This window comes from Lichenostomus cassidix, chromosome 4A, assembly GCF_008360975.1.
Source record: "Lichenostomus cassidix isolate B80296 chromosome 4A, HeHo_3.0, whole genome shotgun sequence".
Classification (NCBI taxonomy): domain Eukaryota; kingdom Metazoa; phylum Chordata; class Aves; order Passeriformes; family Meliphagidae; genus Lichenostomus; species Lichenostomus cassidix.
This window is the reverse complement of record NC_139485.1, coordinates 3,772,152-3,790,185: the sequence shown is the minus strand read 5'-3', so window position 1 is coordinate 3,790,185 and position 18,034 is coordinate 3,772,152. Positions and strand designations below refer to the sequence as shown.

Here is an 18,034-nt window from a genome sequence, read left to right as displayed (position 1 = left end):
GTCTTTGTGGTGTTGGACTGGATTTCACCTGCTCCCATCAAAAGCTGCGTCAAGTTTGTGCAGAAAGTGCCCTTTAGCTCTAGCTGCAGACTGGTGAGATACACAAACCCTGCCTCGGAGGGCTCTGCATGGTTTTGCATGGCCTACTTTTGGTAGCAGGAGGGACTACAGGGCTGGCTTCTGTGAGAAGCTGCTGCAAGTTTCTATCATGTCTGGCAGAGCCAATCCCTGGTGGGATGTCTGGCTCCAAAGGATGGACAAGTCACTGGCCAAGGCTGGGCCAATTAGAAATGCTGGTGATGCCTCTGTGAGAACAGATTTGAGAAGAAAGAAAAAAAAAGTTGTGGCACAGTTGTAATTGCAGCCAGAGAAGAGCTGAGTGAGGACATGTGAGAGGAACATTATTGCAGACATCAAGGTGAGTGGAGAAGGAATGTGAAGAGGTGCTCCAGGCACCGGAGCTGAGATTCCTCTGCAGCCCATGGTGAGGACTATGGTGAAGCAGCTGTGCCCCTGCAGCCCATGGAGATCATGGGGATGCAGAGATCAATCTCTGCCCCATGCCAGAGCAGGGGAATGCCTGAGAGGAGGCTGTGAGCCCGTGGGAGAGGGGCCCTGCTCCCATGCTGGAGCAGCCTGTCCTTGCAGGACTGACCCCATGGCAGAGTGACCCACGGGGCTGCAGCAGTTGGGTGAGGACTGTTGCCTGTGGGATGGACTCAGGTTGGAGAAGTTCATGGAGAACTCTCCCGTAGGCAGGAGCCCAGGGTGCAGCAGGGGAACAACTCCTGTCCTCCCCAGCAGAAGCCACGGGGGATGCACTGACCATAACCCCCATTCCTGTCTCCCTGTGACTCTGGGGTAGGAGCTAGAGCTGGCAAGGAGAGAGGGGTGGGGGAAAGGGGTTTCTAAGGGTTTATTTACTCCCCATTATCCTGCTCTGATTTAGTTAGCAATAATTTATACCTCTATGTTGAGCCTGTTTTCCCGTGATGATATTTAACAAGTGCTCTCTCCCGCTCCTTATCTCAACCCCAAACCTCCATTAAATCTCTCCGTGTCCAGCTGCGGAGGGGAGTGGGCGAGGGCTTTGCTGGGTAGCTGAGGCAGCCCCCAGCAAGGCTCCTCCGGGTGCAGGGGGTCAGGACTGTACCGGCAGATGAACCGCGGGCACTATTTCCCCGGCGCCGTTTCCCCGCCCTGTTCCCGCTCTCCTTCCGGGCGGCGCTCCCGGCGCTCCCTGCGCACCGCGGGCGCTGCCGGGGCTTGCAGTGCGGAGCGGAGCGGCGAGGCCATGCGCCGGTGAGCGGGGAATCCGCGGGTCCTGGGGGTCCCCAGAGTGCCCTAGGGGCTCGGCCCCTCCGCCGGGCACGGTGCCACCCCCAGCCCCGTTTGCGGTGCCGTTCGCGGGGCGGAGCGGTGTCGGGCCCGGAGCTGGCGGCGGGGAGCAGGGCACGGTGCGGCTGCTCGGGCTGGGTGCGGGGTGGCTGCATTTGGGGTCTGTCTGCTCCGGAGCAGGTGACCCCGGAAAGGAAACCATTCACATTTCTCTTCAGCGTCATGGTTTCCTTTCTTTCTTGCCTGACTCGTTTGAAACCGGCAGTGTCTGTTTAGATGCTGATGAGAAACCATTTCGGGCAGTAAAAGCCATTGCATGTGATTTGAAAATAAACAAACAAACACCCCACCAATACAAAAACACCCGGAGGCTCCGTGGGGTACTTTAATGTTCTCAAAATAGTCCCAAATCTGTTGACTTTTCTAGTAACGTTAAAGGGAGCTTTGGTCAAGTACTTTTGGTTCCTCGTTTTTTAAATCCTGTAAAAACAGCCAAAGAGGTGGAGAAGCTGTAGCTAGGATGTGTTTCGAGCAGTGTTTCCCCCGTTGCCTTACTGACCGTGCTGTGCTCGTGTGGCCCAGGGTGAACAGCAGCCTGTCCAGTGATGAGCTTCTCCTGGAAGACTTGGAGACAGAAGGAGAGAGGCAGCTGAAGAGCCTCCTTCACCATCAGCTCGACACCACTGTCTCCATCGAGCAGTAAGTCCTGATCTGGCCCCGGGGTGAGAGACCAGCCCCTTCCTGTCCCCCCAGTTCCTCAGTGCTGAGCTGTTTGTGCTGTTGTGTTGCTTTGGCTCACAGGTGCAAGTCAAAGCGGAGATGCTTTGCTCCTGCAGCTTTTTACAAACCTTTTGGGGAGGAGGCTGCAGGGGCTCTGACCTTGTCGCAGTTCCAGGCCCTGCAAGAGAGTGACAAAGAAACCTCCTCTCTCCGGGAGCTGGGGCTCTCCGACTCGGAGATTCTGCTCTGGAAGAACCGTGCTTCAGCAGGGAAGGTGGGCATGCTCTGCTCTCGTGGGAGTGTGGTCAGATCCTTCTCACCCTGTGGCACTCTGGGAGGGAATTCCAGTCCTTTGTAAGGTCTCTGGGAAAGAATGGCTGCTCTATGTATCCCTTGCCTTTAGCCCAGCATGATCCTACATTTCTTCTGGCCTGTTTTCTTTGGTGGAATGGTCTGTATTAAAAGACATGGTGGAGAGAGGTGTGGGTCCTTTGGAACATAGGCTGTGTTCCACACATGACTATATTCCTGCTTCTGCCTTGATGATCTCAAGCAATTCATTTCACCTGCTTGTACCACTGTATGAAGGATTTAAATGCCAGCAGAGGAGAAGGAGGAAACATTTCAAAGCACCTCAACATCCTCCTTTCAGTATCTTGATACATCCCTGGATCCCACTGCTGATTTGGGTAGCTGTTTGCAGGGAGTGTTCTCCTTAGGGGCTTGCAGGTGCTGCAGGGGCCCTGGGACAGCCACATGAACAGTGCAGAGCTCAGACAGTGGTGACAGGACACTGGTGGAAGTGCCTTGGCTCCTCTCTGGATGCTGTTTCAGCAGGTTTTTCCCTTTCCCCCACCTTTACCCTTTTCTTTCACATTCCACAGACAAGGGGCTTTCGGGGTTGCCCTGTGTCAGGTGCACTTGGAGTGTCCTGCTCTTACTTTGCTAAACTAGAAGGTGCTAACCAGGACCTGGGCTGACTGTTGGCTTCTTTCTGCCTCCTCCTCCTGAGCAATAGCTGTGTGCAGGAGAGAGTTGTTTGTGGTAATCAGGGGTTTGCCTCTTCAGCTGAAGTCATTACTTTGGTGTTTAAATGCATATCCAGCCGTGGTGTGGCCTGATTAAATCTTGGTGGAAAGAGATGTGCTGTTAATTTAAGAATGACAATTAATGTCAACAGTACCAGCTGTTACATTTAGTATGAAATTAATTCTGGGATGTTCAGAAATAAAGATTAGTATGGAGGAAATCACTACTCTGACTGAGAAAAACTGGTGACATCAAGGTGTGTCTTCTACAGGTTGTGAGAGACGAATATTTAGAGAGAAAGCCCAAGTCAGGTAGTGATGTGCAACTTTTTACGTGGAGGCCCTGAGTGAAAGATTCTACCATGAGTGATGAGTAATGTCAGCTGAGACAGAGAGGACTTCAGATTGCCTGGGGAGCTCTTGGCAAAGTACTGAGTGCAAATTTCTGTTATTTTCGGCTGCTAAGTGGCAGCTTCTTTGAAAACGAAGTACAACAAATGATTTCCGGGAATTGCTTTCTCGTTTAAACAGCCTTTTGTGCCTCAGGGAAGCTGTGCAATGGTGAATGGAAGCCATGCAGATGTGGGGCAGAGGTACCATGGGAAACTCTTTGTTAGGTTGTGCTCAGAGCAGGGAGAAAGCCTGGTTTCTTGCCTGAGGCAGAAGGATCTGCCACAGTAATTCTCAAACTGAATTTGAGAACGGCAAATCCACACACAGCCCCGTAAAAGTGCATTCTCTGTGTTCTGATTGAGGTGGATGGGGGAGCAGAAATGCTCTTTCAGCAGCTGGGGTGTGTCTCTGTGCTTTGGCAGCATCAAGTGGCCCTTGCAGTGAGGTCTGTTTATCCAGGGATGCTCCAATGCAGTGAGGTCTGTTCATCCAGGGATGCTCCCTCCTTTCGGGTGAGCTGTGAGGGCTGTGCTGCAGTAGCTCTGTGATGCTGGTTGGGGTTTAGTCCTCAGCATAAACCTCCCCTCGGGTGCCAAGCAGCAGCTGGAGGTCCACTTTTTAGCAAGTAAAGTTCTCAGGGTTCTAGACTAAGAGCTTGGTGGAAACTTGAGCTCTGGGATGCAGTAGGTGTGAGGAAAGAATTGCCAAAGGGGGGTTGTGCAGTTACTGAAGGTGGCTGTAGAAAATGGCTGTAGCTGTCAGAGGCAGCAGGGACAGAGGGAGACAGGCCAGGGAGAGGGAAGCAGCACAGACAGGTCATGAGGAAGGAACTGTCTCTCCACTTCTCTCCAGAACTGAGCCTTCTGAGTGGTTGTATTTGTCCTACAAGGACCTCTTGGTTCTGCTGGGGGCTGGTTCCTAATCGTACCCACCGCAGGGCTGTGTCTGTGCCATTTGACTTGCTCTGAGAAGGAGGCCAGTGCCATTCCTGAGCCAAGCCATGCCTGTTTTGCAGGGCTCTGGGCTGGGGGCAGCCCCGGAGGCCACGCAGGAGCGGCTCCATGCCATCCAGGAGAAGCTGGAGGAGCGGCAGCGCATCCTGGAGCTGCCGCAGAGGTTTGCGGGCAGCAAGCAGCTGAGCCGGCGGGAGATGGAGATCGAGAACGCCCTTTTCCAGGGAACAGACCGACATTCCTTCCTCCGGGCGCTCTACCATGAAGGTTGGTGGGCTCAGGGCTCTTCCTGCCTTGGCTCCAGCACGGAGAGCCAGGCTGTGTGGGAGCGCAACACATATCTGTCTGGCCTTCTGTCCCTGAAGATGTGGTTCTGCTCTGGTACTGTGTGGGAGGAGATATTCTCCTCTCTTACAGGAGCAGACAGAGTTGGTTCTCTGAAGGGTTTAATATAGAGGCTTTAAAAGTCCAATTCTGGAGGGTGTGGATCTCCTTGGTGTGTTACATGTAGTGCAGAGCAGCTCAAAGTGTGGGAGAGGGGCTGGGCTTATGCTTTGGTAGAGCCTCAGGGTCTGAGTTACACAAAGTGCCTGTGCGGGACTAGAGATTGTTCCTTCTCTGAGGTAACTGCAGGGGGAAAGAAAGCAAAGACACAGAGCAGGTAAGAGGAGGAATGACTTGTTAAAGGCTCCTCCCTGAAGTGGAATTGGATCCAGTTGTAGGCTGGGAGATGCCACTCTCAATTTGTCCTCATTTCCATTAAATAGAAGTAAAAGAGATCATTGATCAATCCATGTCAAGGACCTTCTTCAAACCCAGGAGCTTAATCTGATGTCCCTGGAAGCAAAAAGTTTATATTCCATGTAGTGCAAAAAGGCAGCATGGCCCATCCTGGCCATGCATGCAGACGGAAGGTGTGTTGAAGGAATCACTAGAAGGTGCTGAAATGTGGCTGCAGATAAGCTAGTGAGGGCATCTCTGAAGAAATGAGCTCTGATGTAGCACTGGTGGAGCTGCTGCTCTCTGCAGGTTCATCCTGAGCTGGGGGATCAGCACTTTCTGGGGTTGCTCCTGTTTCAAAAAACCTGCAGGGCCTGGGCACAGAGGCTGGGGTAAAACATGGTTTCTCCTGTCTGTCTCTTCTTGCAGTCTGTGTGTTTTCCAGCTTGTTGGTGATAGTTACCATGTTTCTCTGTTATGAAATAGATGACACTCAGAAGAGGGGAACAGATGAAAAGGACCCCATGGTTCATCTGGAGAGTGTTTATCGAGAGCTGCTGAGCAACAAGTGCCCTGAAAAAGAACAGTCTGCTACAAGTGACCCCTGCTTGTCCCCTTCCCCAGCCCCACAGGGGGCTGTGACTGAGGAGTCATCACTTCCAGACCAGGAGGACCAAGCAGAGCAGGCAGCAAGTACCAGTGTTTCTGTAACAAAGCCACACCAGTCCCCTCCAAGGCCTGTGGTTATCAAAGAGCCAGTAGAGTTTGTCCCAGAAGAGGAGATCCTCAAGAACCGCCTGTCAGAGGAAGAACTCCGGAAAATACCCAGGTTCTCATCCTACCATCCAGGGGAGCCCAGCAAGGTAAGCTGAGATGAACCAGGATTTATCCTTTCTCACCAGGATATCCTTGCTGACACTCTGAAGCTGTCAGTAGGAGCTGAAGGAGGCAAAGGCTCCTGTTTGCTGTTGCCTTGAGGTTGCTTGGCTGATCCTCCAGGCCTAGGGAGAGAACAGTCTCCACTCTGGGGGCAAAAGGGACCTTGGGCTCTGGCATAGCATTGTACTTTTGAGCCCAGCTCTCCCTGGCTCTGGCAGGTCACCTGTCAAGATGTGCTGTGTCTGGGCCTGGCTGAGGCCAGCTGTGACCTTACTCAAACTGCTTATCTGGTAGCTGGAGATTGTTGCATTTTATAAATAACTGAAACTATAAGCGCTTGGTGAAGGCAAGCAGGGTTATGCCTTGAGTTCAGAGCTGCCCTTCTCTGTACACCCTGCTGCCCTCCAAATGCCATCATTAGCATGTGGGTGTGAGGGCTGAGCTAATCCACACCCTGGAGCTGAACAGACTTGGGACCAGGCTGCCAGGTGTGTTTGCCTGGCAAAGGCTGGCTGAGGCTGTGTGTTGCTGTTACAGGTGCTGTATTTGAAGAACCTGGGCCCCCGAGTGACGATGAAGGACCTGGTGTCGTTGTTTGCTCGCTTCCAGAAGGAGGACAGCCCACTGATCCAGTTCCGCCTCCTGAGTGGCAGGATGAGGGATCAGGCCTTCATCACCTTCCCTGGTGAGTTGCTGCCTCACGCCTCTCACTTCTTCCCTGTCTCCCAAAGGCGTCACATCTTGTAGGGTATTGGGTTGCTGCCAAGCCTGCTCTCTGAGGAGAAGCAGAGGAATTCACTCCCTCCTCTTTCTATCATGCCCTAGTCCTTTCCTTGGCTTGGAAGAGGATTTATCAGGGCAGAAGTTAGGCAGTCTGTGGTGTGTAGTGTTTTATTCAGCATGCCAGTGTGGCTGGAGGGTCCCACACTGCAGTAGCTGCAGAGCAGGCTGAGGGGCCATCAGATGGGAATACCTTGTATCCCTGTGCCAGCACCTGCTGGGTGACCTGTCCCCTCTGTGCCCTCTTGTTGCAGACACCGAGTCAGCCCAGAGCGCTCTGCAGCTGCTGAATGGGTACAAGCTGCAGGGGAAGCCCCTGGTGATCGCATTTGGGAAAAGCAAGAAGCATTTGCCAGAGGCTGACTCTGCCATCCCCAGCTCCTCTGCTGCAGAGAACCCTCCTGCCACGTGAGGGATGGAAAACCAGCAGCTTTGTGGATTTCAGTGAGCTGTGGGAACTCCCTGGTTGAGTGTGGGACTGTGAGGGAGTGTTGGGAGCCAACATGCAGGTCTGACAATCTCGGAGAGGGGAAGGGAGAGCTGGGGCCTGGGCTCTCCTTTGAGAGAGATGGGCACTGCCATACCGTGTTGTGTGTGCCTGCTCAGTCTGTTGTGGCAGGGAGGGAGGGAAGAGGCCAGGTAAATAAATGCACTTATTATGGTATTTCCTTAGTGTGTGCTTACTGATGTTTCTAGAGCCAAGTGTGCTACACTCTTCTACTGCAGGACTGTGTCCACAGTTCAGTGCTGGGAGCCTCCCAGCTCTGCAGGCTCCTCTAGAGACAGAGACTGCCCAGAGCCCTCCAAGGCAGCATTTGTTGATCTCAGCAGCCTGCAGACAGAGCTAAAGCACAGAAATTCACTCATTTTCTCACGTCCAACACAACAAAGACTGACTTTGGAACAAACACCACATTTTATTGCAAGAAAAGAAACAAAAACCACGTCATCATCTCAGGCCTCAAACACCTCTGTTTTTTGTGGAGATTCTATGTTCATCCTTTGATCTTGGGAGTGTTTCAGTCAAACGTGATCCGAAAGCTGCGCTCCTGCTCCTTGCGGCGACTCTCGCAAACCTTTGTCACTTCTTCCACCTTTCTCTGCAGCACAGCTGTGGGAGAAACAAGGCATTACTCTCACAGGCACCCCAGAACACAGCCATACACAGTTTAGCCTGCAGAAGGAGAAAGAAAAACACTCAAGCAGGGCTTTTTTTGGTAAAACACCAGCAGTTGCCAGGAATTACTTCTCAGCAGAGGCCTCCAATCAGGCATATCAGGAGAATTCAAGCACAGAACGGACAGAGCCATTGAAGGGGAGGAGGAAGATTCCTCAGGCATCTTTAGGAATTCAGGGATGAACAACAAACACTCACACATGGGCTCTTGTGCTTCCCACTCATATTTCCCAAAGGCTGCAGGACAACTCTCACCTGAGTTCTGGTCAATCCACTGCAGGGAATCCATATGTGCATTCAAAATTTTACAGATCTGCTGAAGCTGAGCAGAGAGAGAAGGTGCAAGTCAGTTGTGCCACTCCATCAACACAGAGAGGAGTCAAAGGCAAGTTTCTCCTTGCACAGCTTCCCTAAGGCAGCAGCCGCTTTGCCAGGGAAATCTGTGCAGCAATCTTGCTGCTTTGCTTCTCTTTACCAGCAAGAAAATACAATAGTTGAGATGATATATCTGTGGCTTTGGCTTATTTTAATTTATAGCTAGGAAGCAGCAGAACATTCATCACCTTAGGCTTGAGGTGGCAAAATTAAAAATGAATGTGGAAAAATCTCAGTCTGCAATACTGAAGGGAAATTTTTACTGAGAAAAAAAGTTTCTCAGTAGAGCCATAAGGAGTATCAAGATCAATATAATATAATTAATAAAAAAAGAATAAAAGCTTGCATTTACCGGGTCACTCGTGTCTGCTGGGCCTCTTGTTGTGTTCAAGTGCTCAGTGATGTCCTTCAGATCTTGTGCCATGCGCTTCAGCTGAGCATCGATGTTTTCAGCCAGTTTGTAGCTGCAGAGCACATGGGAACAAGGATCAGAATGTTTGAAGAGAATTTTGAAAACCTTCTCCCAGTCACACCAACTATGGGCGAACAGAATGAGCTTTCAAATTTGCAGCCAAGGCTGGCAGACAAGAGCACTCAGAGAGGCTCCATCAACCCCGTGAAGGAACTCCCAACCCTTGTCTCTTGACAGATACATGGAGACAGACAAGCAAGAGAGTGGAGGACTTTCTGGAAGGCTTTGTCAGAACTGAAGTAGCAAGCCTGGATTCTTCAAGATTCCTTATGTCCAGACCAGAGACAGAACCAGACAAACATGGTCTTTAATTAACCTAATACGATATATATGATACATAGAAAAGCTTATGAGGATGCTGATGCCACACATAGTTCACTCTGCTCTCATCATTTTTATCACTGAAGAATAATTAATTTTCAGAAATTATGCCAAAATTAGTAACCTCTTCCCAGACAGCTGATTAGACCAATATCCAAAGAGCTTTTCATGCTGATTCAAGGGCTTCCACTCACAGTTGAAGTTTCTAATGAGTAAAATCTAAATTGCCATGCATGAAATAGGATTAAATATCTGACAACAGCCACTCAGTGTTCAATGCTGTCACACATCCCAACTCTGTCTGCTGCTGACTGATATCACCCCAGGACACTGCTCATCCCCCATCCCCAGCAGGTTTGTGCCTCACGTCCTCTCCCGTTCCTCATCCGCGTGCTGCAGGTAGATGGTCCCGCTCTGCTCCTTCACTGACTCCTCCAGAGGGGTCAGCAAGTCCTCCAGCTCTTTCTGCTGGGACAGAATGAAGTCCAGTTCCTGATCCAGTCTGAAAAGAGAAAATGCCAACTGCTTCCTTTCATGTTACAGACATCCCAGAGCTGTCCCACAACCAGGCAGCACAAGGCAGAGAAGAAATAAAATCATCTCAAGTATTCAGTTTCCTACCTCTTCTGATCAACCTTCACCTTCTCTACTTCTCTGTGTAACGAAGTAATCTGCAAACAGAAGACACTTCATGACACTTGGAAAACTGAGAAGTCAGCTCCCCAAAGAAGAGAGGTGGGAGTGAGAAAGCAGCACCATGCAAGTTCCACTGGAAACCAGAGATGGTTACATAAAGATTTACAGACCAAAGATGGAATAAAGGAGAGTCAGGTTGGAATGATGAACCCTAATGGAACTTGTTACCACAGAGCAAAGTCATTGAACACATTTCCAAACTCCTAAGCATAAAGGCCAGAACAGACACACAGAGAGATTGTGAAAAGCACCCAGGTGGAGCTGACATCTATTTCATTTTTAAAAGAGGAAGTGCCAATCAATGGCTTGTAACACTGAGGCCTTTCAGGACCTAAGCAGGCAGAAAGAGGTTCCACTGAAGGTCACCTCACCTTCTCTCCATTCTCTATCAGCATCCTGTCCCAGGCATTGACTTGTGTAGCTTGATGGAGGAAGTGCTTCTCTTGGTCTTCCAGCTCCAGGCTCCACTTGTTTATCAAACTCTCCAGCTGGGCATAAGTCATCACTGGGGGGGCACTGAGAGGGAGGGAGAGAGGGGCAGGGCAGGACACAAGGTCAGAAAAGAAAAGAGAAACACCACAACACTCATTTCCCCTTCCTCCTCCAGTTCCCAGCATCAACACTGCAGCTGCTCCTGCCCCAGGCAGGAAATGCTCAGAGGTAACCAAACACTCACCTGGTGGTGGTGGTTGTGGTTATGGCAGCTGTGGAGGTCACAGCTCCAATGGCACCAGTTGTAGTCAATGGCTTCAGATTCAAAGGAAAGCCAGAAGCAGAAGTAGTCCCTGGAAGAAGAGATTCAAGTCAAGCAATAGAAGTGGACACACCTGGTACCTCTCAAACCAAGAACAGGCTCAGGGTGCACTGCTAAACCCAGGGCTGTAGGAGCTCCAGTAGATCTGTCTGAAGGGACTAACAGTAAATTCCACCTCTGTGAAGATGGGAATGAAAACATCCCCAGTCCACACCCATCTCAATATCCTCATGTTTTACTACGAGACCTAATAACTACCTGCACACCCAGTTCCAGCACCTTTGCAGCAGATGAGACTTTATGTTTTCAGAAAGTTACTGGAGGGCCTTACAAGTCAGAACTGCTCTGCTGCTACTCTCACATGGCCCTTTACACCTTTCCAGAGCACTGAAGCCAGGCTCCCTTCCCTTCAGTGACTTTCAGCATCTTGTTCCTACCAGTAGCAGTGCTTGTTGTGGCAGCTGTTGTTCCAGGAACCTTTAGTCCAAACCCAAGTGTCCCCAGGCTGGCTGTCCCAGTGGAACCAGTGGAAGTGGCACCAACTGTAAAGAGAAGACACCATGAACAGCTTGCATAAGCCATGAAACACAGAGCCCCTTGGAAAAGCAGAGCCCAGCCTGCTCCCCCCTCTCACTGCAGCAGCAGCAGCTCCAGCTGCACAGGGAGCAGCAGCCACAGGGGCTGCTCCTTCATTGCCCCAGGGACAAACCTGCCTGCAGAGACTCACGTGAGAGGCCTGTGGTGGTGCTGGACGAGGCTGGGGCTGAAGAAGTCGCCACAGAAGCAAACAACGTGGGTCCCGTGGAGCCAAGCACAGAGGTGCTGGTGGTGCTGGAGGCTGTTGTGGCAGCTGTGGATGTGGCTGCAGAGAGAAACAGCTCCATGTGGACAAGCAGAGCACACTGAGCTCCACCCCCTGCACAGCAACCCTGCTGAGGGTGACACAAACTGCCAGGCCACACCAGGTGCCAGTGGATGACAGCATTTTGCCCCGTTTTTATTCTCCCTCCACTCCCTCTCTTTCACAATGTATCCTTTAAGATTGTGCCTCCCTTCCTTCCACTGTGCTACCAGCACAGGTACAGAACAGAATTTGGCACATGGGACGTGATCAAAACCACAGGACATGCTGTCCAATGGCTCTAGGAGGTGTCACAGATCACCAGGGCAAACTCACAGGAACAAACACTTCTGGCCCCTTCCCACACCCCAGGATAAGATATTTGTCTACTTCCAATAGACAAATATCCCCAGGAGGACAGCAGATCTCACAAAGCCTGGAGGAATACTTTTCTCAAATAGCTTCCTACCTCCCAGCTTGGCTCCAAAGGACAGGGTGGGTGCCTGGCTGGTACTTGTGGTCAGTGTTGCTGTGGTTGTACTTGTGGCTGTTGTTGAAGGCAGTGCCCCAAAGGTTAGACCTGGAAGCAGCAGCAAAAGGAAAAGATGGACTTTTTTCCTACAGCTCAAGAGCCATTGCTCCCCAGCACTGCAGACCCTGCCCAGGTCTGTCAGAAACACCTCTGGCTCCAGCCCCTCACTCCATTCCACACCAGCAGCACTGGGAGGCTGCAGAGCTCCTCTCCACCCCCAGGCACCCCCATGCCAAAGGCTCCCAGCCTCCAGCTAACCCCACCCTGCTCACCCACCTGTGGGCTGCCCCCCGAGGCTGAAGGGGGCTGCTGACGGGGTGGCAGCTCCCAGGGTGGCCGTGCTGGTGGTGGCAGCAGCTGCAGGGGCCGTGCCAAAGGTCAGCCCTGCGGACGTTGCCTGCGGAGCTGCGGTGCCAATGCTGAACCCAGCTGCTCCTGCCTGAGTCGTGGTGCCACTGGAGAAGGTGAACCCTCCTGTTGTCCCAGCCTGAGCCGTGCTGGTGGTGCTGCTGCCAGCTGTGCCAAAGGTAAAGCCAGACGGGGCTGCTGCTTGACTCGAGGGTGTGCTGGTTGAGGTAGAAGCACCGAAAGAAAAGCCCCCTGTGATTCCAGGAGCTGCAGTGGCAGTGCTGGCTCCAAAGTTCACTTTTGGTGTGCTTGTCCTAGGGAAGAAAAGAAACCAATCTGCTTGAGACACAACTCAGATACACAGTTGTCTTTCTCACCGACCATTTGCTGACAGCAGAAACCTCCTTTCAAAGAGATGCACCCCTGGCCAGGTTTGTGTTCCAATTCTGACACCAGACCCTGCCCAGCTCCTGTCACCTGCCATTCCCCAGGAGGGCTCTTTCTACTGACTCTCCCTTCATTACCTCCACCCACCTGAGCACCACAGCAATTTTATGGCAGAATAAGTGAAGCTGCTCCTTCCCTCAGCTCACAGTCACCCTTTTCACCCCCTCTATACCAGGCTGGGTTTTTTTCTGCTCGTCCCCATTTGAGCTGTCTTCCCACTGCTCCCATCTGGCAAGCTTAGACAGCAGCAGCTCTGCAGAACAACTCCAGACCTTGCAGCCTTTCCTTAAGGATAAATCACTCCCAAACTGCCGAGAAAACATTCTGAGCACTCCAGATTCGGGTCAAGAAGAGCAAGACATTTTCTATTCGGTAGCAAGGCTTTAACATTGCTTTGTGCAATGGTCCCTAAGACAGTTCCAGCTCCAGACGAAGCAGGATACAGCTCCTTCCCAGTACCCATCCGCAAACATCAGCCGGGCCAGCTCCCAGGGCTCGCTGAGCGCTGTCCCAGCGAGGCGATGGCTGCAGGGCGCTGGGGATTGCCAGGCACAGGAGCCAAGGCTCGCTCCCCGCACAGCTCCCCGCACAACTCGCCCAGCGCCGGCAGCACTCGCCACCCTCCCCGCGCTGCCCGGCCCGGCCCGGCTCTCACCCCAGCGGGAAGGCGGCGGCTGCCGGGGCCGCGGGGGCCGCGCCGGCCGAGCCGAAGCTGAAGCCGCCGGGAGGCGCGGCCGTGCCCGGCCTGCTGAAGGAGAAGAGCCCTGCGGGCTGGCTGCCGCCCGCCGCCGGCGCCGCGCCGCCGAAGCTGAAGCCACCCGAGGCGGCGGCGGGCGCGGAGAAGGAGAAGCCACTTTGGGCCGTGGTGGCGGCCGCTTTGGGCGCGCCCAGGCTGAAGGCGGCGCCGGGCGCGGCCGCCCCGAAGCTGAACTGGCTCATGGCTCGGCGGCGGCGGCGCGGGCCGAGCTCCGGCAGGCGCGGCGGGGCTCCGCGACCGCGCGCGGCGATGGCGTCACCGCGCCCTGCGCCCGCCTCCGCTGGCGCCCCCGCGGCTTCCCACCCTCAGCGCCCATTGGTCAGTTCAGCCGCCACTCGCGATTGGTCCGCTTTGATTGGCTGTTGGGGCGTGAGGGGGCGGGGCGTGTAATCGTTGCTATGGGGACGGGGACGCGGCTGCGGGCGGGGCTGAGGGAGCGGGTGCGGGACGGGAACGGGGACGGGACAGGGACAGGGACAGGGACAGGGACAGGGACAGGGACAGGGACAGGGACAGGGACAGGGACAGGGACAGGGACAGGGTGAGCGGAGCGGCGTGCGGGACGGGAACGGGAGCGGGACAGGGACAGCGCACCGGGATGCCGGACGGGGGCTGCGGTGTGAGGGGGCACCGGGCCGGGGTTGGGGCTGGGCGTGCTGGACCAGCGGCTCCGGTCCGGGGATGCGGGGACAAGCGGCTCCGGGTCAGGGGCGCGGGACAGAGGCCACCACGCTGGGGATGTGTACCTTTCAATACAAGGGACATGTACCTGTCAATACAGGTCTCGTTAAAACTGGCAATGTTAAATTAGGAACTTGTTTCAGCACCTGTTATCTTTGCTCCCAGCCTGACCTCACTTTTCCTGTTTGAAATAACACCCTTTGATTCCGGAGGAATCTGTCTATTTAAATTAGAGCGTTTGTGGAGGGTTGGGTGGGTTTTAGTTAAATGTGCTGGTTGACCTGCAGTCCAATGGCAAAACTGCTAATAGCAAAATAAATTCCTTTTTGAGAACTCCCGATGTGTTGGAGAATAAAAAGCTTTACTTCCTTTTCAAAAATTTCAGCTCAAATGCTAAGCAGAAAGAGCTGGCAGAGTTTGGACAAAGACCAATTATCTGGATGTTGCTGCAGAAAAATTCTTTTCTCTGATCAACAAATTCCAGGGTGCAACCAGTTCATATGGGTCGAAGGCTGTTAGCTGTTGAAGTTCACCATTCCATAAAGATAGATAGGATAGCTTTAATCATTAAGTAGAAACGAAATCAGCTGTCTCTGAAGGCCAAGAAGTAAATTTTTATAGCCCAGAAACTACATCATAAATGGACTTTTCAACAGAGAAGGAAGCAATGTCTAAGCAGCATTGTCTGAGGATGGAGACTTAAGAAAGTGTTGGGCAGTTCAGGGGGAACGCCTGTTCAGTAGTTGTGGCTGCCACAAAAATAATACTTACACTTCTGCTTTAGACCTGTACATGCTGGATTTTCACCTAGTGTTTCAAGACACCAATTCAAATCCACAGTGGTGCCTGGAGGGAACTTCTAACACATGGAACTCCTGACTGTGCTGGTTCCTTCCCTTGGAATCAGCTGTTCCCAGTGGTCTGTGCTGCACACTAGGGTTACACTGCATTTCTCTGTGCACTCTGCTGGAACTACCCCATCTTCTCGTGTGCCCTTGGATAAGAGATACAAAGCTCTGCAAGTAGAACCCGTGCTGAGGACTATGCTCCATCTAAGTTGGAGGTGTCAGCAAGGTCAAGTTGACCTGAATTCCTTATCAAAACCATTAAAGTGGAGAAAAAAAAAGACAGGTTATTGTCACACGGGACTCATTTCTGAGGGGAATAGAAGGCCCAGAGTAGGGACACTGCAAGCAAGAATAGGCTGCACAGGAAAATTAGGGAGATGCTGTTCACTATTGCAGGGAGAAAATTCATGTGGCCAGAGCTTGACTAGTTCAAGCTGGCCAGCACGGTGAAGGAGAGCATAAAAGCACAGTGAAGGACTTTTTGAAGCATATTGACAGCAAAAGGAGGATCAGAGATAACACTGGTCCTCACTTGATGAGGTCAGACACCTCATAAATAGGGACATGGACAAAGCAGAGGTGTTTGATGTCACCTTCACCTCTGTGATGGGCCCTGTGCTCCCCGGGCTCTGTGTTGGAGAACTGTGACCAGGGACAGGAGAAACTTCCAGTCAAACCTGAACTTGTCTGAGACTTGCTGCTCCAGCTGGATGCACATAAATCTGTGGAGCACTATGGGATTCATCCCAGGGTACTGAAAATGCTGGCCCTGTCATCACAGGATCTCTCTCCATTACTTTTCAGTCTTGGGAGTCTGGAGAGGTCCCAGCTGACTGGAAGCTGGCCAATATCCTAGTTTTCAAGAAGGAAGACCACGGTAATTACAGCCCTGTCAGTCTCACTTTGGTGCCTGGCAAAAGAGAGTTATTTTTCTGGGCATTATTGAAAAATACTTGAGAGACAACACAATCTTTTGGCTTCCAGCAAGGAGCGGGTTTCTGGCTGACAAAATTTCTCTCGATAAGTCTCACATTATTTTTAAGTTCCGATATGGGGGGAGGGTGAGAGCTGAGTTTATTTATATATGTATGTTTGTATGTGTTTCCAACTGCTCCTTTTCACACCCCAGGAACCCTCGCTTCCTGTGTCCTGGGAGAAGGAGGTGACCTGCTCCCACACGGTGGCACTGCTGGCCTGGCTGTGTCCCACACGTGTCTCTGCTGCCTGCCCAGGGAAGAGTCTGCAGAGGGGCTGCTGGGCTCTCCTGGGAATAGACCAGTGGACCTTGGCATCTCACAGGATCACAGAATCGCTGTCCTCTGCAGCTGGGTGGTGAATCACAGACCGATCTGGGTCACCTTCTGCCCCTCCTTGCAGGATCTTGGAGCAGGAGAAGGGCACTGGGTTACACCAGCATTGAAAATACCGTGTGGTGAGAACAGTCCTGCTCATCCCTCGCTGGCTCAGGGCACTCATGGAGCCAAACACCTCCTGTTGCTCCTGTTTTCCCTGCCTCAGCTCTTCCCCAGGTCCCTCTTGGTTCTCTTTGCTGCTGCCATGCCACGCTGAACCCCTTTTTTCCAAACATAAGCTCTCCACACCACCTCCAACAAGCTCCATCCACATCTTTGCTCTCAAAGCCTGTTCATCTTTCCCAGCACGCCTATAACACCTCCACACTCTTTTTTTCCCCCTATGCTTTTCTTTGTGCCTGCATTCCTTCCCTGTTTTCCCAGTGTTGCTGGGAATCCATCTGAGGGCCTGGGCCAGAGCACAGACTTGCAGGTGGAGTGGCCTTTCCTTTCCTGAAGTCAGCCTATCCACTGTGTTATAAATGGGTCAGGTATCCAGGGCTCTGACAAGTGCAAGGTCTGGTTGTGTTTGTGGACAAACAGCTATGGCTCTTTTTTGGCCATGCTGGAGCTTTCTTGTGGCTAACACCCTGCCTGGCTGGGGCTAGAGTGCGGTGATTTTGGGTCCTTCCACTCCGTGAGGCACTCGGGCATCCATGGGTCTGATCAGCCCACGCAGCAGCTAAACTGAGTCCCTGCCTGTGTTTTCCTCTTGAGCGTGACTGTCTGTTTGTTAAATAATGTAGCGACGCGAGGCTCCTTGAACTCAATTTATCTTCCCGTGTAGCCTTGGGAACAGCCAGCGAGCTGGTGACGCTGGGCTTGCCGTCAGATCTGCTGCAAGGCTCTGGGTTAGCCTGGCTGAGCCCAGCTCCTTCTATTGATGCTGTCCTGCCTGGCAGCTTTGCCTTCAGGCTTGTTTTCTTAGACTCTTCTTCAGCCAACAGCATAGCTATCCTTTCAGCCTGGGAAATGCTGAGGATTACAGGGTGTTTGGAGGAAGATGAGGGGTTTGGGAGCAGCCAGATGTGACAAAGGGGACCAATTGCACCCAAAAGATGCTGCAATTCCCCTGTGCTGCCTGCAGTGTGTGTTTCAAGGGAAGAAACTAAGGACAAGTGCAATAGTTCAAAATTGTTCAAGCCCGTGTTATTTCCAGCACAGAAGTATCTTGAATCAAACCTGATTTCCTCCTTTATACCAGAAAATGACTAGCTCCAAGCAGCTGAGGAGAGCCCACCCTTACAGTCACGCATTCCCTGTCCTTCCTGAAGTACATTCTGTCACCCAGGTCGTGGCTATGGAGCAGAGGGTGTGTGGGTGGCCATCACAATGTCACTCCTTTCACTCAAACCCTTCATTTTACCTGGAAAGGCACGAGACCATGTGACAGAAACCAGTGCTTAGGTGATATCACCAAATGTGTGTCGTATGTGTTGCCTGAGAGTCAGAGTTGAGCAACACGGCAATGTGGACAGAGAGTGCCCCATCCTGCGTGGTGAGGACTCTGCCACGTCATTTCCCCCAGGGCTGCCCTTAAACATTACCACAGAAGGGACTTTCTCTGTTGCTATTGGAGGCAAAAAGGACATGTCCATGCAGCTGTGGGATTTTTGCAGTCT

At 52.4% G+C, this 18,034-nt stretch overlaps 2 protein-coding genes across 3 annotated transcripts; one reads left to right on the top strand and one right to left on the bottom strand.

The window, feature by feature from the left end:
- Window positions 1-1,217: 1,217 nt before the first annotated feature.
- Window positions 1,218-7,475, top strand: RBM41 (RNA binding motif protein 41). Of its 2 annotated transcripts, XM_085060119.1 has the most exons (7): window positions 1,218-1,302; window positions 1,921-2,037; window positions 2,140-2,332; window positions 4,495-4,699; window positions 5,639-6,015; window positions 6,569-6,716; window positions 7,066-7,475. In XM_085060119.1, the coding sequence occupies exons 1-7, from the start codon at window positions 1,295-1,297 to the stop codon at window positions 7,221-7,223; spliced, it is 1,206 nt and encodes a 401-aa protein (XP_084916245.1). In that variant the 5' UTR covers window positions 1,218-1,294; the 3' UTR covers window positions 7,224-7,475. The 2 variants fall into 2 exon arrangements, with proteins under 2 accessions (XP_084916245.1, XP_084916244.1); XM_085060118.1 differs by lacking the exon at window positions 1,218-1,302 and having other exon boundaries at window positions 1,762-2,037.
- A 229-nt stretch (window positions 7,476-7,704) lies between these two features.
- On the bottom strand, window positions 7,705-13,778 carry LOC146437316 (nuclear pore glycoprotein p62-like). Its single transcript, XM_085060116.1, has 12 exons — window positions 13,430-13,778; window positions 12,256-12,641; window positions 11,917-12,027; window positions 11,334-11,468; window positions 11,044-11,148; window positions 10,529-10,637; window positions 10,224-10,368; window positions 9,778-9,827; window positions 9,524-9,658; window positions 8,716-8,827; window positions 8,244-8,310; window positions 7,705-7,922 (listed from the first exon to the last, which is right to left on the bottom strand). The coding sequence occupies exons 1-12, from the start codon at window positions 13,711-13,713 to the stop codon at window positions 7,831-7,833; spliced, it is 1,731 nt and encodes a 576-aa protein (XP_084916242.1). The 5' UTR covers window positions 13,714-13,778; the 3' UTR covers window positions 7,705-7,830.
- Between the last annotated feature and the right edge of the window lie 4,256 nt (window positions 13,779-18,034).

Bases quoted from the DNA above. Each gene is read 5' to 3' on its own strand.
- LOC146437316 (XM_085060116.1), bottom strand. From the start codon at position 13,713: ATGAGCCAGTTCAGCTTCGGGGCGGCCGCGCCCGGCGCCGCCTTCAGC. The intron at 9,659-9,777 runs GTAGGAAACTGA...TTCTCTTTTCAG, and splicing joins GTGAAGGTTGATCAGAAGAG to ACTGGATCAGGAACTGGACT. The intron at 8,828-9,523 runs GTGAGGCACAAA...TGTGCTCTGCAG, and splicing joins GATGAGGAACGGGAGAGGAC to CTACAAACTGGCTGAAAACA.
- RBM41 (XM_085060118.1), top strand. From the start codon at position 1,859: ATGTGTTTCGAGCAGTGTTTCCCCCGTTGCCTTACTGACCGTGCTGTG. The intron at 2,333-4,494 runs GTGGGCATGCTC...CCTGTTTTGCAG, and splicing joins ACCGTGCTTCAGCAGGGAAG to GGCTCTGGGCTGGGGGCAGC. The intron at 4,700-5,638 runs GTTGGTGGGCTC...GTTATGAAATAG, and splicing joins CCGGGCGCTCTACCATGAAG to ATGACACTCAGAAGAGGGGA.